The sequence below is a fragment of the Phacochoerus africanus genome, chromosome 10 (assembly GCF_016906955.1).
Source record: "Phacochoerus africanus isolate WHEZ1 chromosome 10, ROS_Pafr_v1, whole genome shotgun sequence".
NCBI lineage: Eukaryota > Metazoa > Chordata > Mammalia > Artiodactyla > Suidae > Phacochoerus > Phacochoerus africanus.
Window position 1 is genome coordinate 42600335 of NC_062553.1, and position 21959 is coordinate 42622293.

Consider the following 21959-nt stretch of genomic DNA (forward strand, 5'->3'; position numbering starts at 1 on the left):
TTTTTTAAAAAAAATTTACCATTTTCACGGAGAGTATTAGTTTACAGATCCTAAAAACTCAACAAAACCCAAGCAGGATAAATACAAGGAAAACCACACCTAGGTACCTTGTAATCAAACTGTTCTAATTCAAAGAAAGAAGACAAAATGTTTAAGATCTTTTAAGATTTTAAAAAATTCTGAAGGCAGCCAGAAAGCCCCAAAACATTATATACTGAGGACAGCAAAATAAATTTTTGCTGATTTCCCCAAAGAAATAATAGGGGCCAGGAACAATGGAAACCTATAAAGAGCTGGGGAAAGGAAAAGGGAACTGTCAGCCGAAAAGTATATATTCAGCTAAGCCATCTTTTGAAAATGAAGATAAAGTAAATATTTCTTAGATAAGTAACACACAGAGAGAATCCATTACTGGCAAATACACATCACAAGAAATGCAAAAATAAGTTCTTAAGATTGAAGTTATATAAACTGGAAAGTAACCTGGATCTATAGGAAGAAATGAAGATTCCCCAGAATGGTGTATATATTTAAGAAAACTATAGATATTTGTCATTTTCTTCTTTCAGTTCTTTAAAAAGTCTAAGACAAAAAGTTTAAAAGGCCTTTTAAAGAAAGTTATAACACTGTATTGTGGGAATTCTATCATATGCAGGTGTAACATATGTGACAATACCAGCATGATGGAAGAGGGAGTGTACAGAACTACGCTGACAAGAGTTCTACTTTAAATGTGAAAAAATACAGTGTCAACTGTATTGGGATCACCTATAGACACATCTCTTAATCCACACAACAGCTACTAAAAATGTAATGCAAGTAGGTACAGCTAAAAAGGCATTAGAGAAATCCAATGGAAAACTAAAACTTATGTGTTAACTCTGAAGAAAAAAAAAAAGGCAGGAAATGAGTTATAGAGGAACAACATCAATTTTTAAAATGGATGAAATAAACAGAAAACATAACAAATTCGACCAAAGTGTACTTACATTAAAAGCATATGGATGAAACACTCACAAATGGAATAATGGATTTATCAATGGACAATTAAAAAGACTGTCAGATATGATTTTTAAAAAGTAATACTAGGGAGTTCCCATTGTGGTACAGTGGAAACGAATCTGACTAGGAACCATGAGATTGTGGCTTCCATCTGTTGCCTTGCTCAGTGGGTTAAGGATCTGGCGATGCCGTGAGCTATGGTGTAGGTTGCAGACAAGGCTTGGATCCCGTGTGGCTGTGGTGTAGGCCGGCGGCTACAGCTCTGATTAGATCCCTAGCCTGGGAACCTCCATATACCACGGGCACAGCTCTGAAAAGCAAAACAAAACAAAAAAAGTAATACTAAACTGCTATTATATGAGGTATTTAAAGAAAAAGACACAAATAGTTTGAAAGGAAAATTACAGAAAAGTTATACCATGCAAATACCAAAACACTGAAAAGTTAGATAAAAGAAATTGCAAGATATAGAGCATTACCATAGATAGAAATATTTCATAATGCTAAACAGGGTCAAGACATAATAATAAAAGTGTATGTATCTAATAACAGAGGCACAGAATGCTGACAGGACTGAAAGGACATATAGCAAAGTTCACAAATATAACTAGAGATTTTAACACACTCTAGGTTGGACCATTAGAAAATTTTAAACAATTAATTAATTAGACAAAAACTCAGTAAGAATAGAGAAGATCTGAATAACACTACTAACCATCTTGATCAAAATGAAATTACAGAACCTTTATATCCAACACCTGCAGAACACACATTCTTTGTAAATGCACATAGAACTTTTACAAGACACACTTAGGCTGGGCCATCAAAAAAAAGAAAGAAAAGAAACTCAATTTTTAAAAATGTGAATTTGTATAAGACATATTCTCTGATCACAAATTAGATTAGATGGATTGCTAGCCTGGGAACTTACATATGTCGCAAATGCGGCCCTAAAAAGAAAAAAACAATGAAATAATGCCACTTGCAGCAAAATGGATGGACCTAGAGATTATCATACTGAGTGAGGTTAGTCAGACAGTGAAAGACAAATATCATAAGATATCACTTATGCATGGAATCTAATAAAAATGATATAAAAGAACTTATGTATAAAAGAGAAACAAACTCACAGATTTCAAAACCAATCTTATGGTCACCATGGATGAAACCAAAGGAGGAAGGGAGGAATTAAGAGGATGGAAATAACACATACACACTGTTGCATAAAATAGATAATTAACAAGAACCTACTGTATAGCACAGGAAAATCTACTCAATAGTTTGTAATAACCCACATGGAAAAAAAGAATGGATATATGTATAACTGATTTACTCTGCAGTACACCTGAAACTAGCACAACATTGGAAGCCAACTATAATAAAATTTATAAAATAAAATTGTAAATCACCTACCTCTCAATGACATAAAAACCTGTTTATGGCCCTGAACATACTGATGAAGGTTATACCATCTAGCTCTTCTAAAACTCTGTTACATTATTCTACTGATGCTCCAACAGAAATTTTAAAAAGGAAATATTAACCTGATATTAATAATTAAACCAATGCAGAAGTGTATCTAAAGAAAATCCAAAAATTTGAATATAAAATCATTCACCATAAAATAACTGGTCAGAAAAGAGATCACAAGGAAAATTAGAACGTATATGTAAAGAAATGGTAATGACAACAGTGGCATAAAAAAAATTGGGTGCTTCTAGTCAGTGCATAGAGGAAAATTTATAACTTTCAATGGTTTTAATGAACAGCCTAGAATGGACATGTTTTCCAACTAAAAGGTAAGCAAATTGAACCAAAAGAAAATAAAAGAGAGAAATAATAGTGAAAATCAATGAAGCCATAAATAAACAATAGAGAAAACAAAGCCAATGTTAGTTGTTAGAAAAAAGGTTTTTACAAAATGAAACAAAAGGAACAATGCCCATCAAAACTGAATAAGAAAGACAGAAAACACAAACTATATATTGGAAATAAAAGATGGACTATCATGATAACTGTATAGTTATCAAAAGGATAAGGGAATATCACAAACAACTTTGCTTATAAATTCATTATCTCAGATAAAGAGGACAAATTTCTAAACAGAAATAAATTACCAAACTGATGAAGCAGAAAATCTATATACCAAAATACCTATTGAAAAAAAAAATTTAGTACCAGGACCTTCCCACAGAGAAAACTCCAGGCCCAGATAATTTCACTGGTGAATTTTCTCAATTAATTTCAAAATGATACTGGTTTCATACTAAACAAACTTTTAGAAAGTAAAATAGGGGGAGTTCCCTAATGGCTCGGTGGGCTAAGGATATAGTATAGTCACTGCTGTGCCTCAGGTTACTGCTGTGACCTAGGAACCTCCATATGCCACAGGTGTAGCACCCCCCTCCCCCCCAAAAATGAAAAGAAAGGTGGAAGAGGCATCCCCCCATACATATGATACTCATGCCTGATAACACTCATATCTTCGTATATTTCATTGTAAGTAAAAAAATTATAGACAAATAGCCTCCATAAATATACATGTACAAGTCTTAAGAAAATATTAAGAAATCAAATCCAGAATTCCTGTGGTGGCGCAGAGGAAGTGAATCTGACTAGGAACCATGAGGTTGCGGGTTAGATCCCTGGCCTCACTCAGTGGGTTAAGGATCCGGTGTTGCCATGAACTGTGGTGTAGGTTGCAGACGTGGCTTGGATCTGACATTGCTGTGGCTCTGGCGTAGGCTGGCAGCCATAGCTCCGATTAGACCCCTAGCATGGGAACCTCCATGTGCCGCAGGTGCAGCCCTAAAAAGACAAAAAAAAAAAAGAAAAGTAAAAGAAATCAAATCCCACACTAAAATATGCAATCAACTAGATTTTATGTCAGGAATGCAGAGTTAATTTAATGTATAATTATATGTTAATTAAAATATAAACATGTGTGTATCATCTTACACACACACAGGAAAATTGGAGAGTGAACATATAGCAAGAAAGAAAAAAATGTCACTCTTACAATATCTAGCTGTGACATCTGCAGGAAGGTAAGGCAGTAGAGAGAGAGGTACAATATCAAATGAGAGTTTATACAAAACTAAAGAGGCTTGAGCATAGTTGAATGGAGATGAAAATAGACCCATCTAGGGCCAAAGGTTATAGATTTAGAAGAGAGAAGAGTTGGACAAAACATAAATGGGAAGTCCCAGTGAAGGCAGGCTTAAAGAAGATACATAGCATAATCAGGAAAATTTTTATAATGAGGAATATGGAAAATTTATATTATTAAAAACATAAGTATCTAATATACCCAACGTGGCTTAACAGCTCTACATTATCGGCTGTATTATAATCATTAAGGTGAACAAGTCTCAAGATCACCCAGCAACATGGAAACAATTCATGACCTAATGTTAAGAGATTTTTTTTTTTTCTTAAAAAAGAGCATGATACACAACATGATAAATGTTAAGATGACAAATATGATGAAAAAGCTCAGGAAAACAGCCCAAAAGGAAATAAGAATAATGGACATAGTTGTTATCAGATGGTGGGATTACAGGCAGATATTTTTCAATTAAATTTTGTCATAACATGATGTTACTTTAAAAACTTTAGGAATACTTTTTTATTTAATTAAGGGACATGGAAAAGCATCGCCAAGAGCAGTTAGTGAGTTATCACAACCAGTACAAAGAGTGTTCCTTCAAAATCCATGTCTGTCCAGAATCTCAGAATGTGATCTTATTTGAAAATAAAGTGTTTGCAGATGGACTTAGTTAAAATGAGAACATGCTAGATTAGAGTAGACCCTAAATCAAATGAATGGTGTCTTTTTTAGAGAAAAGTGAGGCGAGACACAGGGACCCAGGGAAGGAGGCAATGTCATAACAGATGCAGGGATTGGAGTGACATAGCTGCAAGGAAGGGTTTTTCCCTGGAGACTTCAGAGGAAATGTGGACCTGTCTACACCGGGTTTTGGACATCTGACCCAGAGAACTGAGAGAATACACTTCTGTTGTTCTAATACAGGTAGTTTGTGGCAATTTGTTACGGCAGTTACAATGAACTAACATAGTATCTACTTGGCCAGATAATTTTATTAAATATAAAATAATTACTTGTTTTTACTAACATCCTTGTTTCTTCTCCCGATTTTCAGAATGAACTAGGACATAGCACATTGCAGTCACAGAGATTTATAGCAAATAGCCAGCTTTACCGATAAATGCTGACCCACAGGACAGGACTGGAATCAGCAACAGTGCTCACGATTCTGGTCTGAATTAAGAAGTTCATCCATTTATTTAATCGTGACACAAAGGGGTTCCTCTGGCCTCTGTGGCACCACCTCTCGGGGAGCAGATCCTTGGATCAGAACCACAGAGGAGTCAGGAGAAGAAAGAAGCCTAGCTCCTTGTCTCTGATCTGCTCAAGGAGATTATGGAGGAGGATGTTCTTCCCATACTTAGTACTTCTGAAGTGTGAGGTGGAAGTTCTCTAATCATAGTGAGATGGAAATACAGGGGGCGGAGTGCTCTTCCCCAACAATAATACACAGTCAATTTCCTGATGAAATCCTGAAGGATCGCATCTACTGCCACTCTGGCCTATCTCCCAAAATAAAGGATAGTGCCATGAACATTCAATACACATTTGCTGAGTGGATAAAATCAAATGAATAAAATGACACTGTCCATATTATCTTTAGCCATACATTCTACAATTCAAAGATATGTAAATAAAAATTCTTGCAATTCAAGCGCTGCATAGATTCAAATGGGCAACATTTTTTCCCTACATTTTACTTTCTCTAAAATTCGATGCATCTTATAACAACCAGTGTATTAGAGCTTAATCAGGAGTTTTCTTCTTTCTTAGAAGTACGTAAAGTAATGCTATGCCTTTGTTGTCGTACAATTGAGTTTCAGACCCAACAGAATTTATTTAAAAACTTAAAATTATTTCCCTATCGAGTGATGAAGAAAACATGTAAAACATACACACACATGCAAGAAGGCAAATATTCTTTCTCATAATCAGATGCAAAAACCTGGATTCAAAATACAATTCAGGAGTTCCTGTCATGGCTCAGCAGTAATTAACCTAATATCTATGAGGATATGGGTTTGATCCCTGGCCTCACTCAGCAGGTTAAGGATCCAGCGTTGCCATGAGCTGTGGTGTAGGGTGCAGACGTGGCTCAGATCCCAAGTTGCTGTGGCTGTGGTGTAGACCAGCAGCTGCAGCTCTGATTCGACCCCTAGCCTGGGAACCTCCATATGCCGTGGGTGTGGCCCTGAAAAAAAAAAAAAAAGAAGAAGAAAACGAAACACAATTCTGCGGTAGCGCTAACCTCAGTATCAACGTTTTCAGAGACTGCATTGTTCTCAGCTTCTGATTGTCTACCATTTGGCCTTGAGAGGTATGGAGGTGCAGAAAGCACCTCTAATTCTTCATGGAGGGCAGTTTCCTTATCTTCTCCTTGCTCATCTTTCCCCTCCCTGTGGTTATGCTTTTTCAGCATGCTCCGTGGCCGAGGCGAAGGCTCAAAGTGGTTGTCTGCTTCAAGGCTGTTGTTATTTCCTGCAGAAAAATACAATGTTTAAAGGTGAGTGTATAAAAAAATTATCATGGCTTCTCCTAAAACCCAAGTGCCACCACTCTTCATACCTGTGCCCACGCACCATGGTTTGCAGTCCCAGAGAGTCCAGAAGAAGTCCAGACCCTTCCCTACACAAAGCTCTAGAAAGTACAAATACATGATAGTTCATAAGCAATATTAAAAAATATACATATCTGGAACTAGTATACTTCAGTTTTGTGAGTAGTTAATGCCTCACTTTATCAACTCACACAGTATTAATTTTTTTTTGCTTTTTAGGGCCATATCTGCAGCACATGAAGTTTCCAGGCTAGTGGTCAAATCCAAGCTGCAGCTGCCGGCCTACGCCACAGCCACATGAGATCTGAGCCGTGCCTGTGATCTGCTCGTGGCCACGTCAGATCCTTAACCCAATGATCGAGGCCAGGGACCGAACCTGCATCTTTATGGTTACTAGTCAGGTTCATTACCACTGTGCCACAACAGGAACTCCTAAAAATTCTCTTAAACAAACAAAACTATGCCTCAGTTTCAGCATAAAATAAAGCAATTCATCCATTAAACATTTATTGAGTATCTGCCACCAGGCCCTCACATTACTGGACCTCAGAATCCAAATTACTGGGAATGGCCCTGTCCAAGGGCTTGAGAGCTTGGGAAGGGAAATGATTCTAAACAGACAGAATTATAAGGCCAAGCTAAGTGCTATCACAAGTATGAAGATGATGTTGGGACAGGGAGTAGAAGAGCCAAATGTCCTTGGAAGGTAGGTGGAAAACTAGACAGGTTCCTAGCACTTCACCTGCTATTACAATTCCCCAGTTACTATTTCCATTACTTCCAAGTTTCAAACAACAGTTTAATGCTGGTCTACTTCCAGCCTCCGAAACATAAGAAAATTTTTTACATGAACTTTTCCTTAATTTTTACTTGTTATACGGATCCATTTCTCCATTGATCTACCAACGTATTCTTGTGACAAAACTTCAAAATTGAGCTAATTAACACCTTTCTCCTTTTTTTAAAATTTTTTCTCCTTTTTATCTATAAGTGGGCTCATAAATCCTGCTAGGAAATTCTATATCCTACTTAACTGGAACCACTATAAATGTGTCATTGCCACTTTTAGCTATGTCCTAAACTAGTCAAACATTGAATCCCAAATGCAAGAGTCATCCTAGATGCCTCCCTCTACAGCCAAAGAATCACACTACTGAATCTACATGATATACTTTTCTCATGTATCCCGCTTTCTACAGGCCCTCCATCAGCTCCTCATCCACTCATGATTGCCTTTATGATGTTTAGAAGACACACAACAGGTCATGTCACCCCTCTCCACAAAGTTCTTCAACACTTTCCCATGTATCCAGATCTTCAGAATAAAAACTTCATTGCCTCTGAACAATATAACAGGTTTCACAGTCTTGTCCCTTGCTATCCATGCTGCCTTGTCACTGGCACCCACACTTAGTAGGCTGTCCTGAAATGCTGGGCTGACTGTTCTTCTGAGCTGTGCCAGATCCCTCCTGCCACCGGGCCTTTACCCAAACAATATCTCTGCTTAAGATGTCTACATCTTGCTTCCTCTGACCAATGCTTACCTATCTTTGGAGCCTAGGTTTAAGAATATTGTAAATGCCTGAAAAGAAGCATTGAGTTATTTTTGTTTTATTGCAGTAAGGACGCTTAACCAATCTATCTCTTAACAAATTTTTAAGTTCAGAGTAGATGTTGTGGACTAAACACACAAGGCCTACAGAGGATCTCTAGAACTTATACATCTTATAGAAATGAAACTTTGTGCCTGCTGAACAGCAGCTCCCATTTTCCCCTGCCCACAGATAGCCCTTCACAACTAGCATTCTACTCACTCTCAGTGTGGGTTTGTCTTATTTCAGATATTTCATATGTGAATCTTGTTCTAACACTTATTAGCATTGTAAACTTAGACAAATTGGATCACTGCCACACACACCTCTTTTCCCACTGAAAGAATCAGTTGAGAAATGCAAAGGTGCTAATAGAGGCTTGAGTGAGATAATATGCACAAAGTATACCACACAGAGCCTGACACATGGAAAGTGCCCAGCTACTATTAACAACTGCATAGACATGTCCTGTTTTGGTTTGTCCATCACTCCCATTTTCTTTTTAGGTGGCCTCTCCCCCTCTATCTCTGTGTGATTTTGGTAGATTAAACAATATCTCCATATCTCAGTGAGAAAGATGGGCCAATGATGCAACTCCTCCTTCCTGCTCAGCGTATCACAGAAACTTCCTTTCCACATGCCCATGGCAAGTAATCAGGAAGTCATTTTTCTACGTAAGAGCTGGTGGATATGCCAGCTCTATGCCTTTAGGCCACGGAGCCACAAGGATGAGATTTGGAGACTGCTAGTGGCTTCACCCACTGCTGAGTGAAGAGTTGGCTGAGACAGAGAGACCAAATGAGGACCAAGGGCTGGAGTAACAGGGGCAGGGACAGTAGTGGAAGAGATGATGAGGGTTAGGGAGAGCACAGTAAAGAGCAAGAATCCTGATAACATAATCCTGTACTGATTCTCTACACTTACATCTAAAGCAAGGCCTCCTGACATCCACGTAACATCATCTGTATGGTGATAAATTCCTCTTTCCACTGACATCTGAACTGGATCACTGGTAACTGAGAGTCCTCATTATGGGCGCTATTATCTGTCAGTTATTCCTATGAACACTTTCTCCTCCAGAAAGACTTCCCTGACGCCCTCAGGTCAATTTAGGTGCCCATTGTCCTGTGTTCTTACTGTTCCTTTTATACACTTCCTGACTAAACTATAAAGTCTTTGTTATGGTCTGAAGGTTTGTGTTTCCACCCCCTTCCAACACTTATGCTGAAATCTTAATCCCAAAGCTGACAGTGTTAGGAAGTGGGGCCTTTGGGAGAGAATTAGGTCATGAGGGTAAAAGCTTCATGAACGGTATTAGTGCCCTAAAAAAGATGTTTTATAGAGCTCTCTTGCCCCTTCCACCAAGAAAGATACAATGAGAAATCTGCCAGGATACAGCCCTACTTGACCACGTGAGCACTATAATCTCAGACTTTCAGCCACCAGAACCAGGAGAAACAGGTTTCTGTTGGTCATACACACCCAGTTTGGGAGAAGGGATCAAGAGGCCAGAGGAGTAAGACATGGCACTCACCTTCTCCCACAAACACATTAAAAAAAGAAAAAAAAGAAAAGAAAAGAAAAACCACCACCACCAACATATACATGTAGAATGATTCACACAGAACATCTACTGAGCACTGGCAGAAGACCTTAACTTTCCAGAAGGGGCAAGAAACCCTCCACATAACCGGGTAGAACAAAAGGGGGAAAAAAAAAAGAGAGAGAGAGAGAGAGAAAGAGATGAGGAAATAAAAGGAATCAGGATGGGACTTGCACTCCTGAGAGGGAGCTGTGAAAGAGGAAAGGATTCCACACTCTGGGAGGCCACCTAACTGATGGGGAGGTCAGCTGAGATGAAGAGGAAACCTCAAGCCTCAGAAAAAAGTGCAGTAGCCAGACTGAGGAAGGCAAAGTAGAGAAAGAGCTACACAGACCATTGGTACCACCTCCCCTGGACACCACAGGCTGACATTCCAGAGGGGGCTGGGCTCTGAGACTCAGACTTTGGAAGTTGGTTCCAGACAGAGGACTAGGGTTGGCTATATGGAGACAGCCTGAGGAACTGGGGAGCAGTATGCTATAGGCAGGGCACAGAGTGCCACAGAAGAGTGTGGGAGGAAGCCTGGGCCCTCGGGAGAAGCAAGGCACCATTGCTGGGGACAGTGAGAGGAGGAGGGGCAAGACCACCACTGGAATATTTTTCTCTGTGCACAAGTGGGCTCTGGGGTGGCAGAGGGCCTCTTGCATGGGTTATGGGTGGTGGAGAGCTTCTTCCATGGGCTACAGGTGATGGGAGCAAACTGCCACAGCCATTTCAAATTCCAGAGATGGGCATGGCCCACCACCATTAGGGGTCTGTGAATAGGAATGATCTGAGGCCCCAATCACCTCAGGGGTATCTGGGGAGTGGCAGAGGAGGAGACTAGAACCAAGCACCACCCGCTGTTTCTCACACTCCCCTAGGAATGCACACACCCTGCTGTTGCCAAGTCAAAGGCTTTGGGCACTACCTACACCTGCCTAAGGGCCACTGCCACATCCCAGGGCCCTGCAACCAGGAGTAAACTGTGCTGCTTCCTCACAGGTCCTTGCCACTGTCAAAGGCCCAGAAACCAGGCACTGGCTACAGGCTCTTCTCACTGCCTCAATCTCCCTGGAAGCATGCAGGCCACACATCTGCATACCCCCTATCAAGGGGAAAACACCCTGCACACACTGAAGAAAGAGACAGTAAGCATCCAAACCAAAAGCAGCCCTCATGCTAGGGAAAAAAAAAATTAGTAAGCCCTCACAAACTACCCAGAGGTGCTCTCACATATAAATAGCCCTCCAAAATTACATTAGTTATTTTCCTTAAACTCACAAAATAAGAAAAATATAAGGAAAATGAAGAAGCTCAGGAAACATTCCCAGTTAAAAGAACAGGAGAATTCCCCTGAAGGAGCAAACAATAAAATAGACCTCTACAGTCTAACAGACACCAAGTTCAAAAAGGAAATAGTGAAAATACTCAAGGAATTAAAGGTGAATGTGAAGGAATTAAGAGTAGATATAAACAGTAACAGAGATTACTTTAGAAAGGAACTAAAAATATGAGGAGCCAAGAAAAATTAGAAAACTCATTTGCAGAGATGCAACTTGAGTTAAAGGCATTGAAGAGCAGAATGAATAATGCAGAGGAATGAAATCAGTGACTTGGAAGATAGAATAATGGAAATCACCCAGGCAGGAACACAGACAGAAAACCAAGTTAAAAAAAAAAAAGAAAGAAAGAAATATAAGAGTTCTATTAGATAATATAGAGTGGGACAAACTATGCATAACAGGGATTCCAAAAGAAGAAAAAAAAAGAAAAGGGGATTGAAAACATATTTGAAGAAATTACAGCTGAAAACCATCCAAATCTTAAGGAAACAGATAGCAAGATACAGGAAAAACAGGGGCTCCAAACAAGTTGAACCCAAACAGGGGCAATTAAAGACACACCATAATAAAAATGGCAAAAGTAAGATAAGGAAATGATTCTACAGGCAACAAGAGAAAAACAAAGAGTTAATTACAAGGAAACCCCAAAGGCTATCAGCTGATTTCTCTACTGAAACACTACAGGCCAGAAGAGAGTGGCAAAACGTACTCAAAGTTCTAAAAGGGAAAAATCTGTAGCCTAGAATACTCTATCCAGCAAGAATATCATTTAAAATAGGTGGAGAAATAAGGAATTTCTCCAACAAAGAAAAACTAAAAGAATACATAAATACTAAACCCATCCTAAAAGAAATACTGAAAGATCTCTTCAAAATTGGAAAGAAGTAAGAAGAAATAGAAAAGAGGAAATCACAATTGGAAAGTAATCACTTAAATAAGCAGGTATAAAGATTGAAAGGAAAAAAAATATAAATGTGATGATAAACACAAGGAGCAGCAAAAGGATGAATATGAAGATGGAAAAAGGACATCAAAATCATAAAATGTGGAGAAAGTAAGAAAATCTTGTTTTTTTTTTTTTTTTTTTTTAAGAATGTGATTGAGCCTATGACTATCAGGCTAAAGCATGCAGATATTGGAAGGGGTTAACATATTTGAAGACCAGAACAACCACAAATCAAAACCAAATAATACATTCACAAAAACTAAAAAAAAGAGGACACAAGAATAAAATAAAAGTAAATAATCCAAACAAAAAAAAAAGAAAGGACAAAGGAGAAACATAAAATCAACTGGAAAACAAGGTTTAAAATGGCAATAAATACATATTTACTAATAATTACTTTAAACGTCAATGAACTGAATGCTCCAATAAAAAGACACAGAGTGGCAAATTGGATAAAAAAAAAAAAAAAGAGCCTGAAATATGCTGCCTACCAGAAACTCACTCACCTTAGGGGAAAGGACACATAAACTGAAAGTGAGAGGATGGAAAAAAATATTTCATGCAAATGGAAAAGACAAGAAAGCAGGTATTGTAATACTCATATCAGACAAAATAGACTTTAGGAGTTCCCACCATGTCTCAGTGGTTAATGAACCCAACTATAAACCATGAGGTTGTGGGTTTGATCCCTGGCCTTGCTCAGTAGGTTAAGGATCTGGTGCTGTGAGCTGTGGTGCAGGTCGCAGGTGCAGCTCAGATCCAACGTTGCTGTGGCAGTGGCATAGGCTGGTAGCTACAGCTCCGATTTGACCCCATATGCCAAGGGTGTGGCCCTGAAAACACATAAAGACAAAAAAAAAGTCATAAAGAAAGACAAAGGAGGAGAGATAGGATCAGGATGGCGGGAATAGAAGGACTGGAGCTCAACTTCTCTCTAAAAACAACAAAATTCACAACTAAAGTCTGAGCAATCTTCAACAAAATCAACCAGAAACTTTCAAAAAGATATCCTACTCCAGCCTGGGAATCTCCAAATGCTGCAGGAGCGGCCTAAGAAATGGCAAAAAGACAAAAAAAAAATTAAAAGATATCCAACTCCAGAAGACAAAGAGGAGACCACATCAAGAGGTAGGAGGGGCGATTACGTGATATAAACAACCTCATACCTCCCGGGTGGGAAGCCCCACAAATGAAACTAACTGGTTCACAGAGACTCACCTATAGGAGTGAGAGTTCTGAGCCCCACATCAAACTCCCATGTCTGGAGATCTGGCACTGGGAGAAAGAGCCCCTGGAGCATCTGGCATTGAAGGCCAGTGAGGCTTGTGAGCAGAAGCTCCACTGGACTGGGGGAAACTGAGACCCTATTCTTAAAAGGTACACACAGACGTTCACATGTACTGGGATCCAGGGCAAAGCAAAGTCTTCATGGGAATCTGGGTCAAACCTGACTGCAGTTCTTGGAGGACCTCCTGGGAAAACAAGGGTGAATGCATCTTATGGTAGGGGAAGGGCATTGAAAGCAAAGCTCTTGGGAATATTCAGCAGCATTCCTTTCTCTGGAGGTGGCCATATTGGGAAAATCTGGTCCCACCCATCAGCACTGAGAAGCCTCAGGCCAAAGAGCAATCCAGGTGGGATTACATCCCCACCCATCAGTAAATAGGTGGCCTATAGATCCCCCAGGCACACAGCTGCCTCTAATCTCACTCAGAGACAAAGCCCCACCGTCCAGAGGGATAGGAACCAGGCCACCTACCAGTGGGCAGGCATCAGCCCCTCACATCAGGAAGCCTACAGCAAGCCCCTGTACCAAATTCAGCCACAAGGGGGGCAGACACCAGAATTAAGAGAGATTACAACTCTATTATCTGTAAAAAGCCACCACACCAAAAACCTATCAAGATGAAAAGACAGAGAACTAGAACTCAGATGAGGGAGAAAGAAAAATCCCAGAAAAACAGCTAAGTGATCAGGAGATTCTCAGCCTCCAGGAAAAAGACTTCAGACTTCAGACTGTTGATGCTAAACTGGAGGCAAAGACGGATAACTTACAGGAAACACTGAGCAAAGAGGGACAAGATAAAAAACTTAAACAAGAAGAGATGCAAAATAAAATAACTGAAATAAAAAACTCATTAGAAACAGCCAACAGAAGAGTATAGGAGGCAGAAGAATGAACAAGTGAGGTGGAGGACAGATAAGTAGAAATTACGGATGCGGAACAGAAAAGAGAAAAAAGATTGAAAAGAAATTAAGAGAGTCTCAGAGAACTCTGGGACAACATTAAATGCACCAACATCCATATTATAGGGGTGCCAGAAGGAGAAGAGAGAGAGAAGGGGACAGAAAAAATATTCCAAGAAATAACAGCTGAAAACTTCCCTAACATCGGAAAGGAACCACTTACTCAAATCCAGGAAGCACAATCCAGGAGTACCATACAACAAAAACCCAAGGAGGAATACACCGAGACATATATTAATCAAACTGACCAAAATTAAAAGAGAAAATCTTGAAAGCAGCTAGGGAAAAGAAACAAATAACATACAAGGGAACCCCGATAAGGTTATCAGATTTTTCAGCAGAAACTCTGCAGGCCAGAAGGAAGTGGCATGATATACTTAATGTGATGAAAGCAAAAAACCTCCAACCAAGATTACTTTACCCAGCAAGGCTCTCATTCACATTTGAAGGAGAAATCAAAAGCTTCACAAATAAGCAAAAACCAAGAGAATTCAGCAACACTAAACTAGCTTTACAACAAATACTAAAGGAACTTCTCTAGACAGAAAAGAAAAGGCTGCAACAGGAAACAAAATACAACAAATAACAAGGCTCACCACTAAAGGTATATATATATATATATATATACAGTAGGATACGAAATCATCCATGCACAATTATGCCACCAAAATCAGAACTCATGAGAAGAGGTGGGTACAAATGCAGGACACTGGAGATGAACTTGCAATTAAGAGACCAACAACTTAGAACAATCTCATATACATATAGACTCATATCAAAACTTCAGAATAACTGCAAACCAAAAATCTACACTTGATACACACACAAATAAGAAAAATCAACTCAAATACAACACTAAAGATAGTCATCAAACCACAAGAGGAGAGAACAAGAGAAGAAGGTAAGAAAAAAGAGCAATGAAAACAAATCCAAAACAATGAATAAAATGGCAGTAAGAACATACATATCGATAATTACCTTCAATGTCAATGGACTATATGCCCCAACCAAAAGACATAGACTGGCTGAATGGATACAAAAACAAGACCTACATCACTTCTAGGGACACATACAAATTGAAAGTGAGAGGATGGAAGAAAATATTTTATGCAAACGAGACTCAAAAGAAAGCTGGAGTTGAAATACTCATTCAGACAAAATAGACTTTAAAATGAAGAATGTCTTAATGGACAAGGAAGGTCACTACCTAATGATCAAAGGACCAAACCAAGAAGAAGATATAACAATTTCAAATATCTACGCACCCAACATAGATTCACCACAATATATAAGGGAACTGCTAACAACTTTAAAAGGACAAATCGACAATAACACAATCATAGTGGGGGACTTGAACACCCCACCTACAGCAATGGACAGATCATCCAGACAGAAGATCAACAAGAAAACACAGGCCCTGAATGAAGCATTAGACCACACTGACTTAATAGATATTTATAGGACATTTCATCCAAAAGCAACAGAATACACATTCTTCTCAAGTGCACATGGAACATTCTCTAAGATTGATCACATCCTGGGCTACAAATCCAACCTCGGTAACCTTAAGAAAACTGAAATCATATCAAGCATCTTTTCTGACCACAATGCTAAATGACTGGAAATCAACAAGGAAAAAAACTGCAAAAAAACACAAACACATGGAGACTCAACCACATGCTACTAAACAACCAATGGATCACTGAAGAAATCAAAGAGGAAATTAAAAAATACCTAGAAGCAAATGACAACAAAGATACGACACTCCAAAGCTTATGGGATGCAGCAAAAGCCGTTCTAAGAGGAAAGTTTATAGCAATCAAGCCCACCTCAGGAAATAAGAACAAGCTCAAATAAACAACCTAACGTTACATCTAAAGCAGCTCAAGAGAGAAGAACAGACAAGACCTAAAGGTAGTAGAAGGAAAGAAATCATAAAGATCAGAGCAGAAATCAATGAAATAGAAATGAAGAAAACCATAGAAATGATCAATGAAACAAAAAGCTTGTTCTTTGAAAAGATCTACAAAATTGATAAACCCCTAGCCAGACTTATCAAGAAAAAAGGAGAGAGGATTGAAATCAATAATATTAGAAATGAAAAAGGAGAAGTAACAACAGACATCACAGAAATACAAAGGATCATAAGAGACTACTATATGCAACTATATGCCAATAAAATGGAAAACCCAGAAAAAATGGACAAATTCTTAGAAAGGTACAATTTTCCAAGACAAAACCAAGATGAAATAGAAAAGATGAATGAACCAATCACAAATACTGAGATTGAAACTGTGATTTAAAAACTTCCAACAAATAAAAGTCCAGGACCAGATGGCTTCACAGGTACATTCTATCAAGCATTTAGAGAAGAGTTAACATCTCTCCTTATGAAACTATTTCAAAAAATTGCAGAGGAAGGGATACTCCCAAACTCATTCTATGAGGCCACCATCACCCTGATACCAAAACCTGACAAAGATACCACAAAAAAAGAAAAATACAGGCCAATTTCACTGATGAACATCAATGCAAAAATCCTCAACAAAATACCAGGGAACCACATCCAACAATACATTACAAAGATTGTACATCATCATCAAGTGTGATTTATCCCAGGGATGCAAGGGTTCTTCAACATCTGAAAATCCATCAGTGTGATATACCACATTAACAAACTGAAGAATAAAAACTGTATGATCATATGATCCTCTCAATAGATGCAGAAAAAACCTTTGACAAAATCCAACACCCATTTCTGATAAAAATCTTCAGAAATTGGGCACAGAGGGAACCTACTTCAAGATAATAAAGACCATATATGACAAACCCACAGCAAACACCATTTTCAATGGTGAAAACCTGAAAGAATTCCCGCTGAGATGAGAAACAAGACAAGGATGTCATTCTTGCCACTACTTTTCAACATAGTTTTGGAAATCCTAGCCACAGCAATCAGAGAGGAAAAAGAAAGAAACAAAATCCAAATTGGAAAGGAAGAAGTAAAACTATCACTATTTGCAGATGACATGATACTATACCTACAGAATCCTAAAGAAGCTACCAGAAAACCATTAGTGCTCATTCATGAATTTGGCAAAGTCACAGGATACAAAATTAATACACAGAAATCAATGGCATTTCTATATACTAACAATGAAAGATCAGAAAGAGAAATCAGGGAAGCAGTTCTGTTTACCATTGAAACCAAAAGAATAAAATAACTAGGAGTAAACCTACCTAAAGAGACCAAAGACCTGTACTCTGAAAACTATAAAACACTGATGAAAGAAATCAAAGATGACACAAATAGATGGAAAGACATATCACGCACTTGGGCTGGAAGAGTCAATATCATCAAAATGACTATATGACCTAAGGCAATATACAGATTCAATGCAATCCCTATCAAATACTAAGGACATTTTTCATACAACCCTAACAAAATATTTTAAAGTTTGTTTGGAAGCACAAAAGACCCAGAACAGCCAAGGATATCCTGAAAAAGAAAAATGGAGCTGGAGGAATCAGGCTCCTGGACTTCAGACTATCCTACATAGCTATAGTCATCAAAACCCTATGGTACTGGCACAAAGACAGAAATATAGATCAGTGGAACAGGAGAGAAAGCCCAGAATTCAACCCACACACCTACAGTTAACTAATCTATGACAAAGGAGGCAAGAATATACAATGGAGAAAAAAGACAGCCTGCTCAATAAGTGGTGCTGGGAAAACTGGACAGCCACATGGAAAAGAATGAAATTAGAACACTCCCTAACACCATACACAAAAATAAATTCAAAAGGGATTAAAGACATAGATATAAGACCAGACACTATAAAACTCCTAGAGGAAAACATAGTCCAAACACTCTCCGACATAAATGACAGCAATGTCTTCTCAGATCCACCTCTCAGAGTATTGACAACAAAAACAAAAATAAACAAATGGGACCTAATCACACTTCAAAGTTTCTGCACAGCAAAGGAAACCCTAAACAACACAAAAAGACAACCCACAGGATGGGAGAAAATCTTCTCAAATGAATTGACTGACATTGGATTAATCTCTAAAATTCATGAACACCTCCTACTGCTCAATACCAAAAAAAAGGAACAACCCCATCAGAAAATGTGCAGAAGATCTAAACAGACAATTCTCCAAAGAAGACCTATGGATGGCCAAAAAACACATGAAAACATGTTCAACATCACTCATTATTAGAGAAATGCAAATCAAAACCATGATGAGGTACCAGCTTACACCAGCCAGAATGGCCATCATCCCAAAGTCTACAAACAATAAGTGCTGGAGAGGGTGTGGAGAAAAAGGAACCCTAGCACACTTTTGGTGGGGTTGTAAATTGGCGCAACTACTGTGGAAAACAGGATGGAGATGCTGCAGATGGAGATCAAATTAGAATGACGATTTGATATAGCAATCCTACTCCTGGGAATCCATCCAGAGAAAACCATGACTCAAAAAGACACACATACTCCAGTGTTCACTGCAGCACTATTTACAATAGCCAAGACATGGAAACAACCTAAATGTCCATTGACAGAGGAGTGGATTAAGAAGATGTGGTACATATACACAATGGAATATTACTCAGCCATTCAAAGGAACAAAATACCAGCATTTTTAGCAACATGAATGGACCTAGAAATTATCATGCTAAGTAAAGTCAGTCAGGCAATGAGACACCAACATCAAATGCCTTCACTGACATGTGGAATCTGAAAAAAGGACACAATGAACTTCTTTGTAGAACAGATACTGACTTACAGACTTTGAAAATCTAATGGCTTCCTAAGGAGACAGTTCGGGGGCTGGGTTGATGTGTGAGGGTTGTGGGATGGAAATGCTATAGAATTGGATTGTGATGATCATTGTACAACTATAAGTGTAATAAATTCATTGAGTAATTTAAAAAAAGGACAAAGAAGGACACTAATTAATGATGAAAGCGTGCATTCAAGAAGATAATAATGAACTTGTTAATATACATACCCTAAATATAGGAACACCCAAATATATACAACAAATACTAACAGACATAAAAGGAGAAATTGATGGGAATACAGTAATAGTAGGAGATCTTTAACACCCCTCTCACATCAGTGCCAGAACCTCTAGAGAGAAAATCAATAAGGCAACAGAGATCCTAAATGATACAAGAGAAAAGTTAGACTTAATTTATATTTTCAGGACATTACATCCAAAAAAATCAGAATATTCATTTTTTTTCAAGTACACATGGAACACTCTCAAGGACTGACCACATACTGAGGCAAAAAACTAACCTCAACAAATTTAAGAGTATAGAAATTATTTCAAGCATCTTCTTTGACCAGAATGGTATGAAACAAGAAACCCACCATAGGAAAAGAAATGAGAAAAAAACTGACTATATGGAGACTAAAGAAGATGCTATTAAAAAACGAAACAGGAGTTCCTGTCTTAGCCCAGTTGTTAGTGAATCTGACTATCGTCAATGATGATCGCTGGCCTCACTCAGTGGGTTAAGGATTCAGCATTGCTGTGAGCTTGGTGTAGATCGCAGACAAAGCTTGGAACCAGCACTGCTGTGGTTCTGGCATAGGCAGGTGTTTACAGTTCCGATTGGACCCCTAGCCTGGGACCCTCCATATGTCACAGCTGTGGCCCTAAAAGACAAAAAGGACAAAAAACAAAACAAAACAAACAAAAAAAACCAATGGGTCAATAGGAAATCAAAAGGAAAATTAAAAAATACCTTGAGACAGGAGTTCCTGTTGGGGCTCAGCAGAAACAAATCTGACTAGTGTCTATGAGGACACAAGTTTGATCCCTGGCCTTACTCGTGGGTTAAGGATCCAGCATTGCTGTGGATGTGGTATAGGCCAGAAACTACAGCTCTGATTTGACTCCTAGTCTGGGAACCTCTAAATGCCATGGGTGAGGCCATAAAAAGCCAAAACAAACAAACAAACAAACTTGAGACAAATGATTATAAAAACACAACCACTCAAAATCTATGGGATGCTGCAAAAGCAGTGCTTAGAGGGAAATTCATAGTGATACAGGCCTTCCTCAAAAAAGAAGAAAAATCTCAATTTGACAACTTAACCCACCACCTAAAAGAATTAGAAAAAGAACAAACAAAACCTAAAGTCAGCAAAAGGAAGGTAATCATAAAGATCAGAGAGGCTATCAATAAAACAGAGATGCAAAAAACAACAGCAAAAAATCAATAAAACCAAGAATGGTTCTTTGAAAGGGTAAATAAAACTGACAAACCTCTGGCCAGACTCACCAAGAAGAGAGAGAGACAACCCAAATAAAATAAGAAGTGAAAAAGGAGAAACCTCAAGGGATACTGCATAAACACACACACAAAAAAAGAGAACACTATAAAAAACTATATGCCAACAAATCTGACAACCTAGTGAAATGGACACCTTTCTAGATACATTTACAACCCACTAACAGTAAATCAAGAAGAATAGACCAATCACCAGAAATGAAATTTGATATGTAACAAAACTATAGTAATCAAGACAGTGTGATACTAGTACCAAAACAGTCATACAGACCAATGGAACAGAACAGAGAACCCAGAAATAAACCTAGATACCTATGGTCAATTAATCTTCAACAAAAGAGGCAAGAATATAAAATGGGTAAAAGGCAGTCTTTTCAGCAAGTGTTGCTGGGAAAATTGGACAGCTGCATGTAAATGAATGAAATTGGAACATACCCTCACGCTATGTACAAAAATAAACTCAAAATGGCTTAAATATTTAAACATAAAACAAGACATGATCAAACTCCTAGAAGAGGACACAGCAAAACATTCAATGTTTCCTTAGGTCAGTCTCCGAAGGCAACAGAAATAAAAACAAAAATAAACACATAGGAGATAATAAAAAGTAAAAGCTTTTGCACAGCAAAGGAAACCATAAAAAAAAAAAAGACAACCTATGGAATGGGAGAAAATAGTTTCGAGTGATGCAACTGATAAGGGCTTAATCTCCAAAATACGTAAATAATTTATACAACTCAACAGCAAAAAACCAAACAACACAATTGCAAAATGGGCAGAAAACATAGACATGTCTCCAAAGAATACATATGGATGGCCAACAGGCACATGAAACAATGCTCAATCTCCCTAATTAGTAGAGAAATGAAAAACAAAACTACAATGAGGTTAACATCTCAAACCAGCCAGAATGGTTATAAGTCTATAATAACAAATGCTGCAGAGGATATGGAGAAAAGTGAACCCTCCTACACTGTGGGAAGGTAAACTGGTACAACCACTGTGGAAAACAGTATGGAGGTTCCCCAGAAAACTAAATATAGAAATACCATATGATTCAGCACTCCCACTCCTAGGCATATATCCAGATAAAACTTTCACTGAAAAAGATACATGCACCCCTATGCTCAATGCAGCACTATTCACAATAGCCAAGATATAGAAATGACCTAAAACCTAATGACAGATGAATGGATTAAAAAGATGTGGTATACACACACAATGGAATACTATTCTATCATAAAAAAGAACAAAATAATGCCATTTGC

The 21959-nt window shown here is 38.3% G+C and overlaps 1 protein-coding gene across 1 annotated transcript in view; it reads right to left on the bottom strand.

Annotated features, from left to right (window-relative positions):
* MAP9 (microtubule associated protein 9) overlaps nt 1-21959 on the bottom strand; it is a 52218-nt gene that overhangs the window by 22280 nt on the left and 7979 nt on the right. Inside the window, exon 4 of the mRNA XM_047799124.1 lies at nt 6360-6589. Within this exon, the coding sequence (XP_047655080.1) occupies nt 6360-6589 (230 nt within the window). The remainder of the gene's footprint in view (nt 1-6359; nt 6590-21959) is intronic.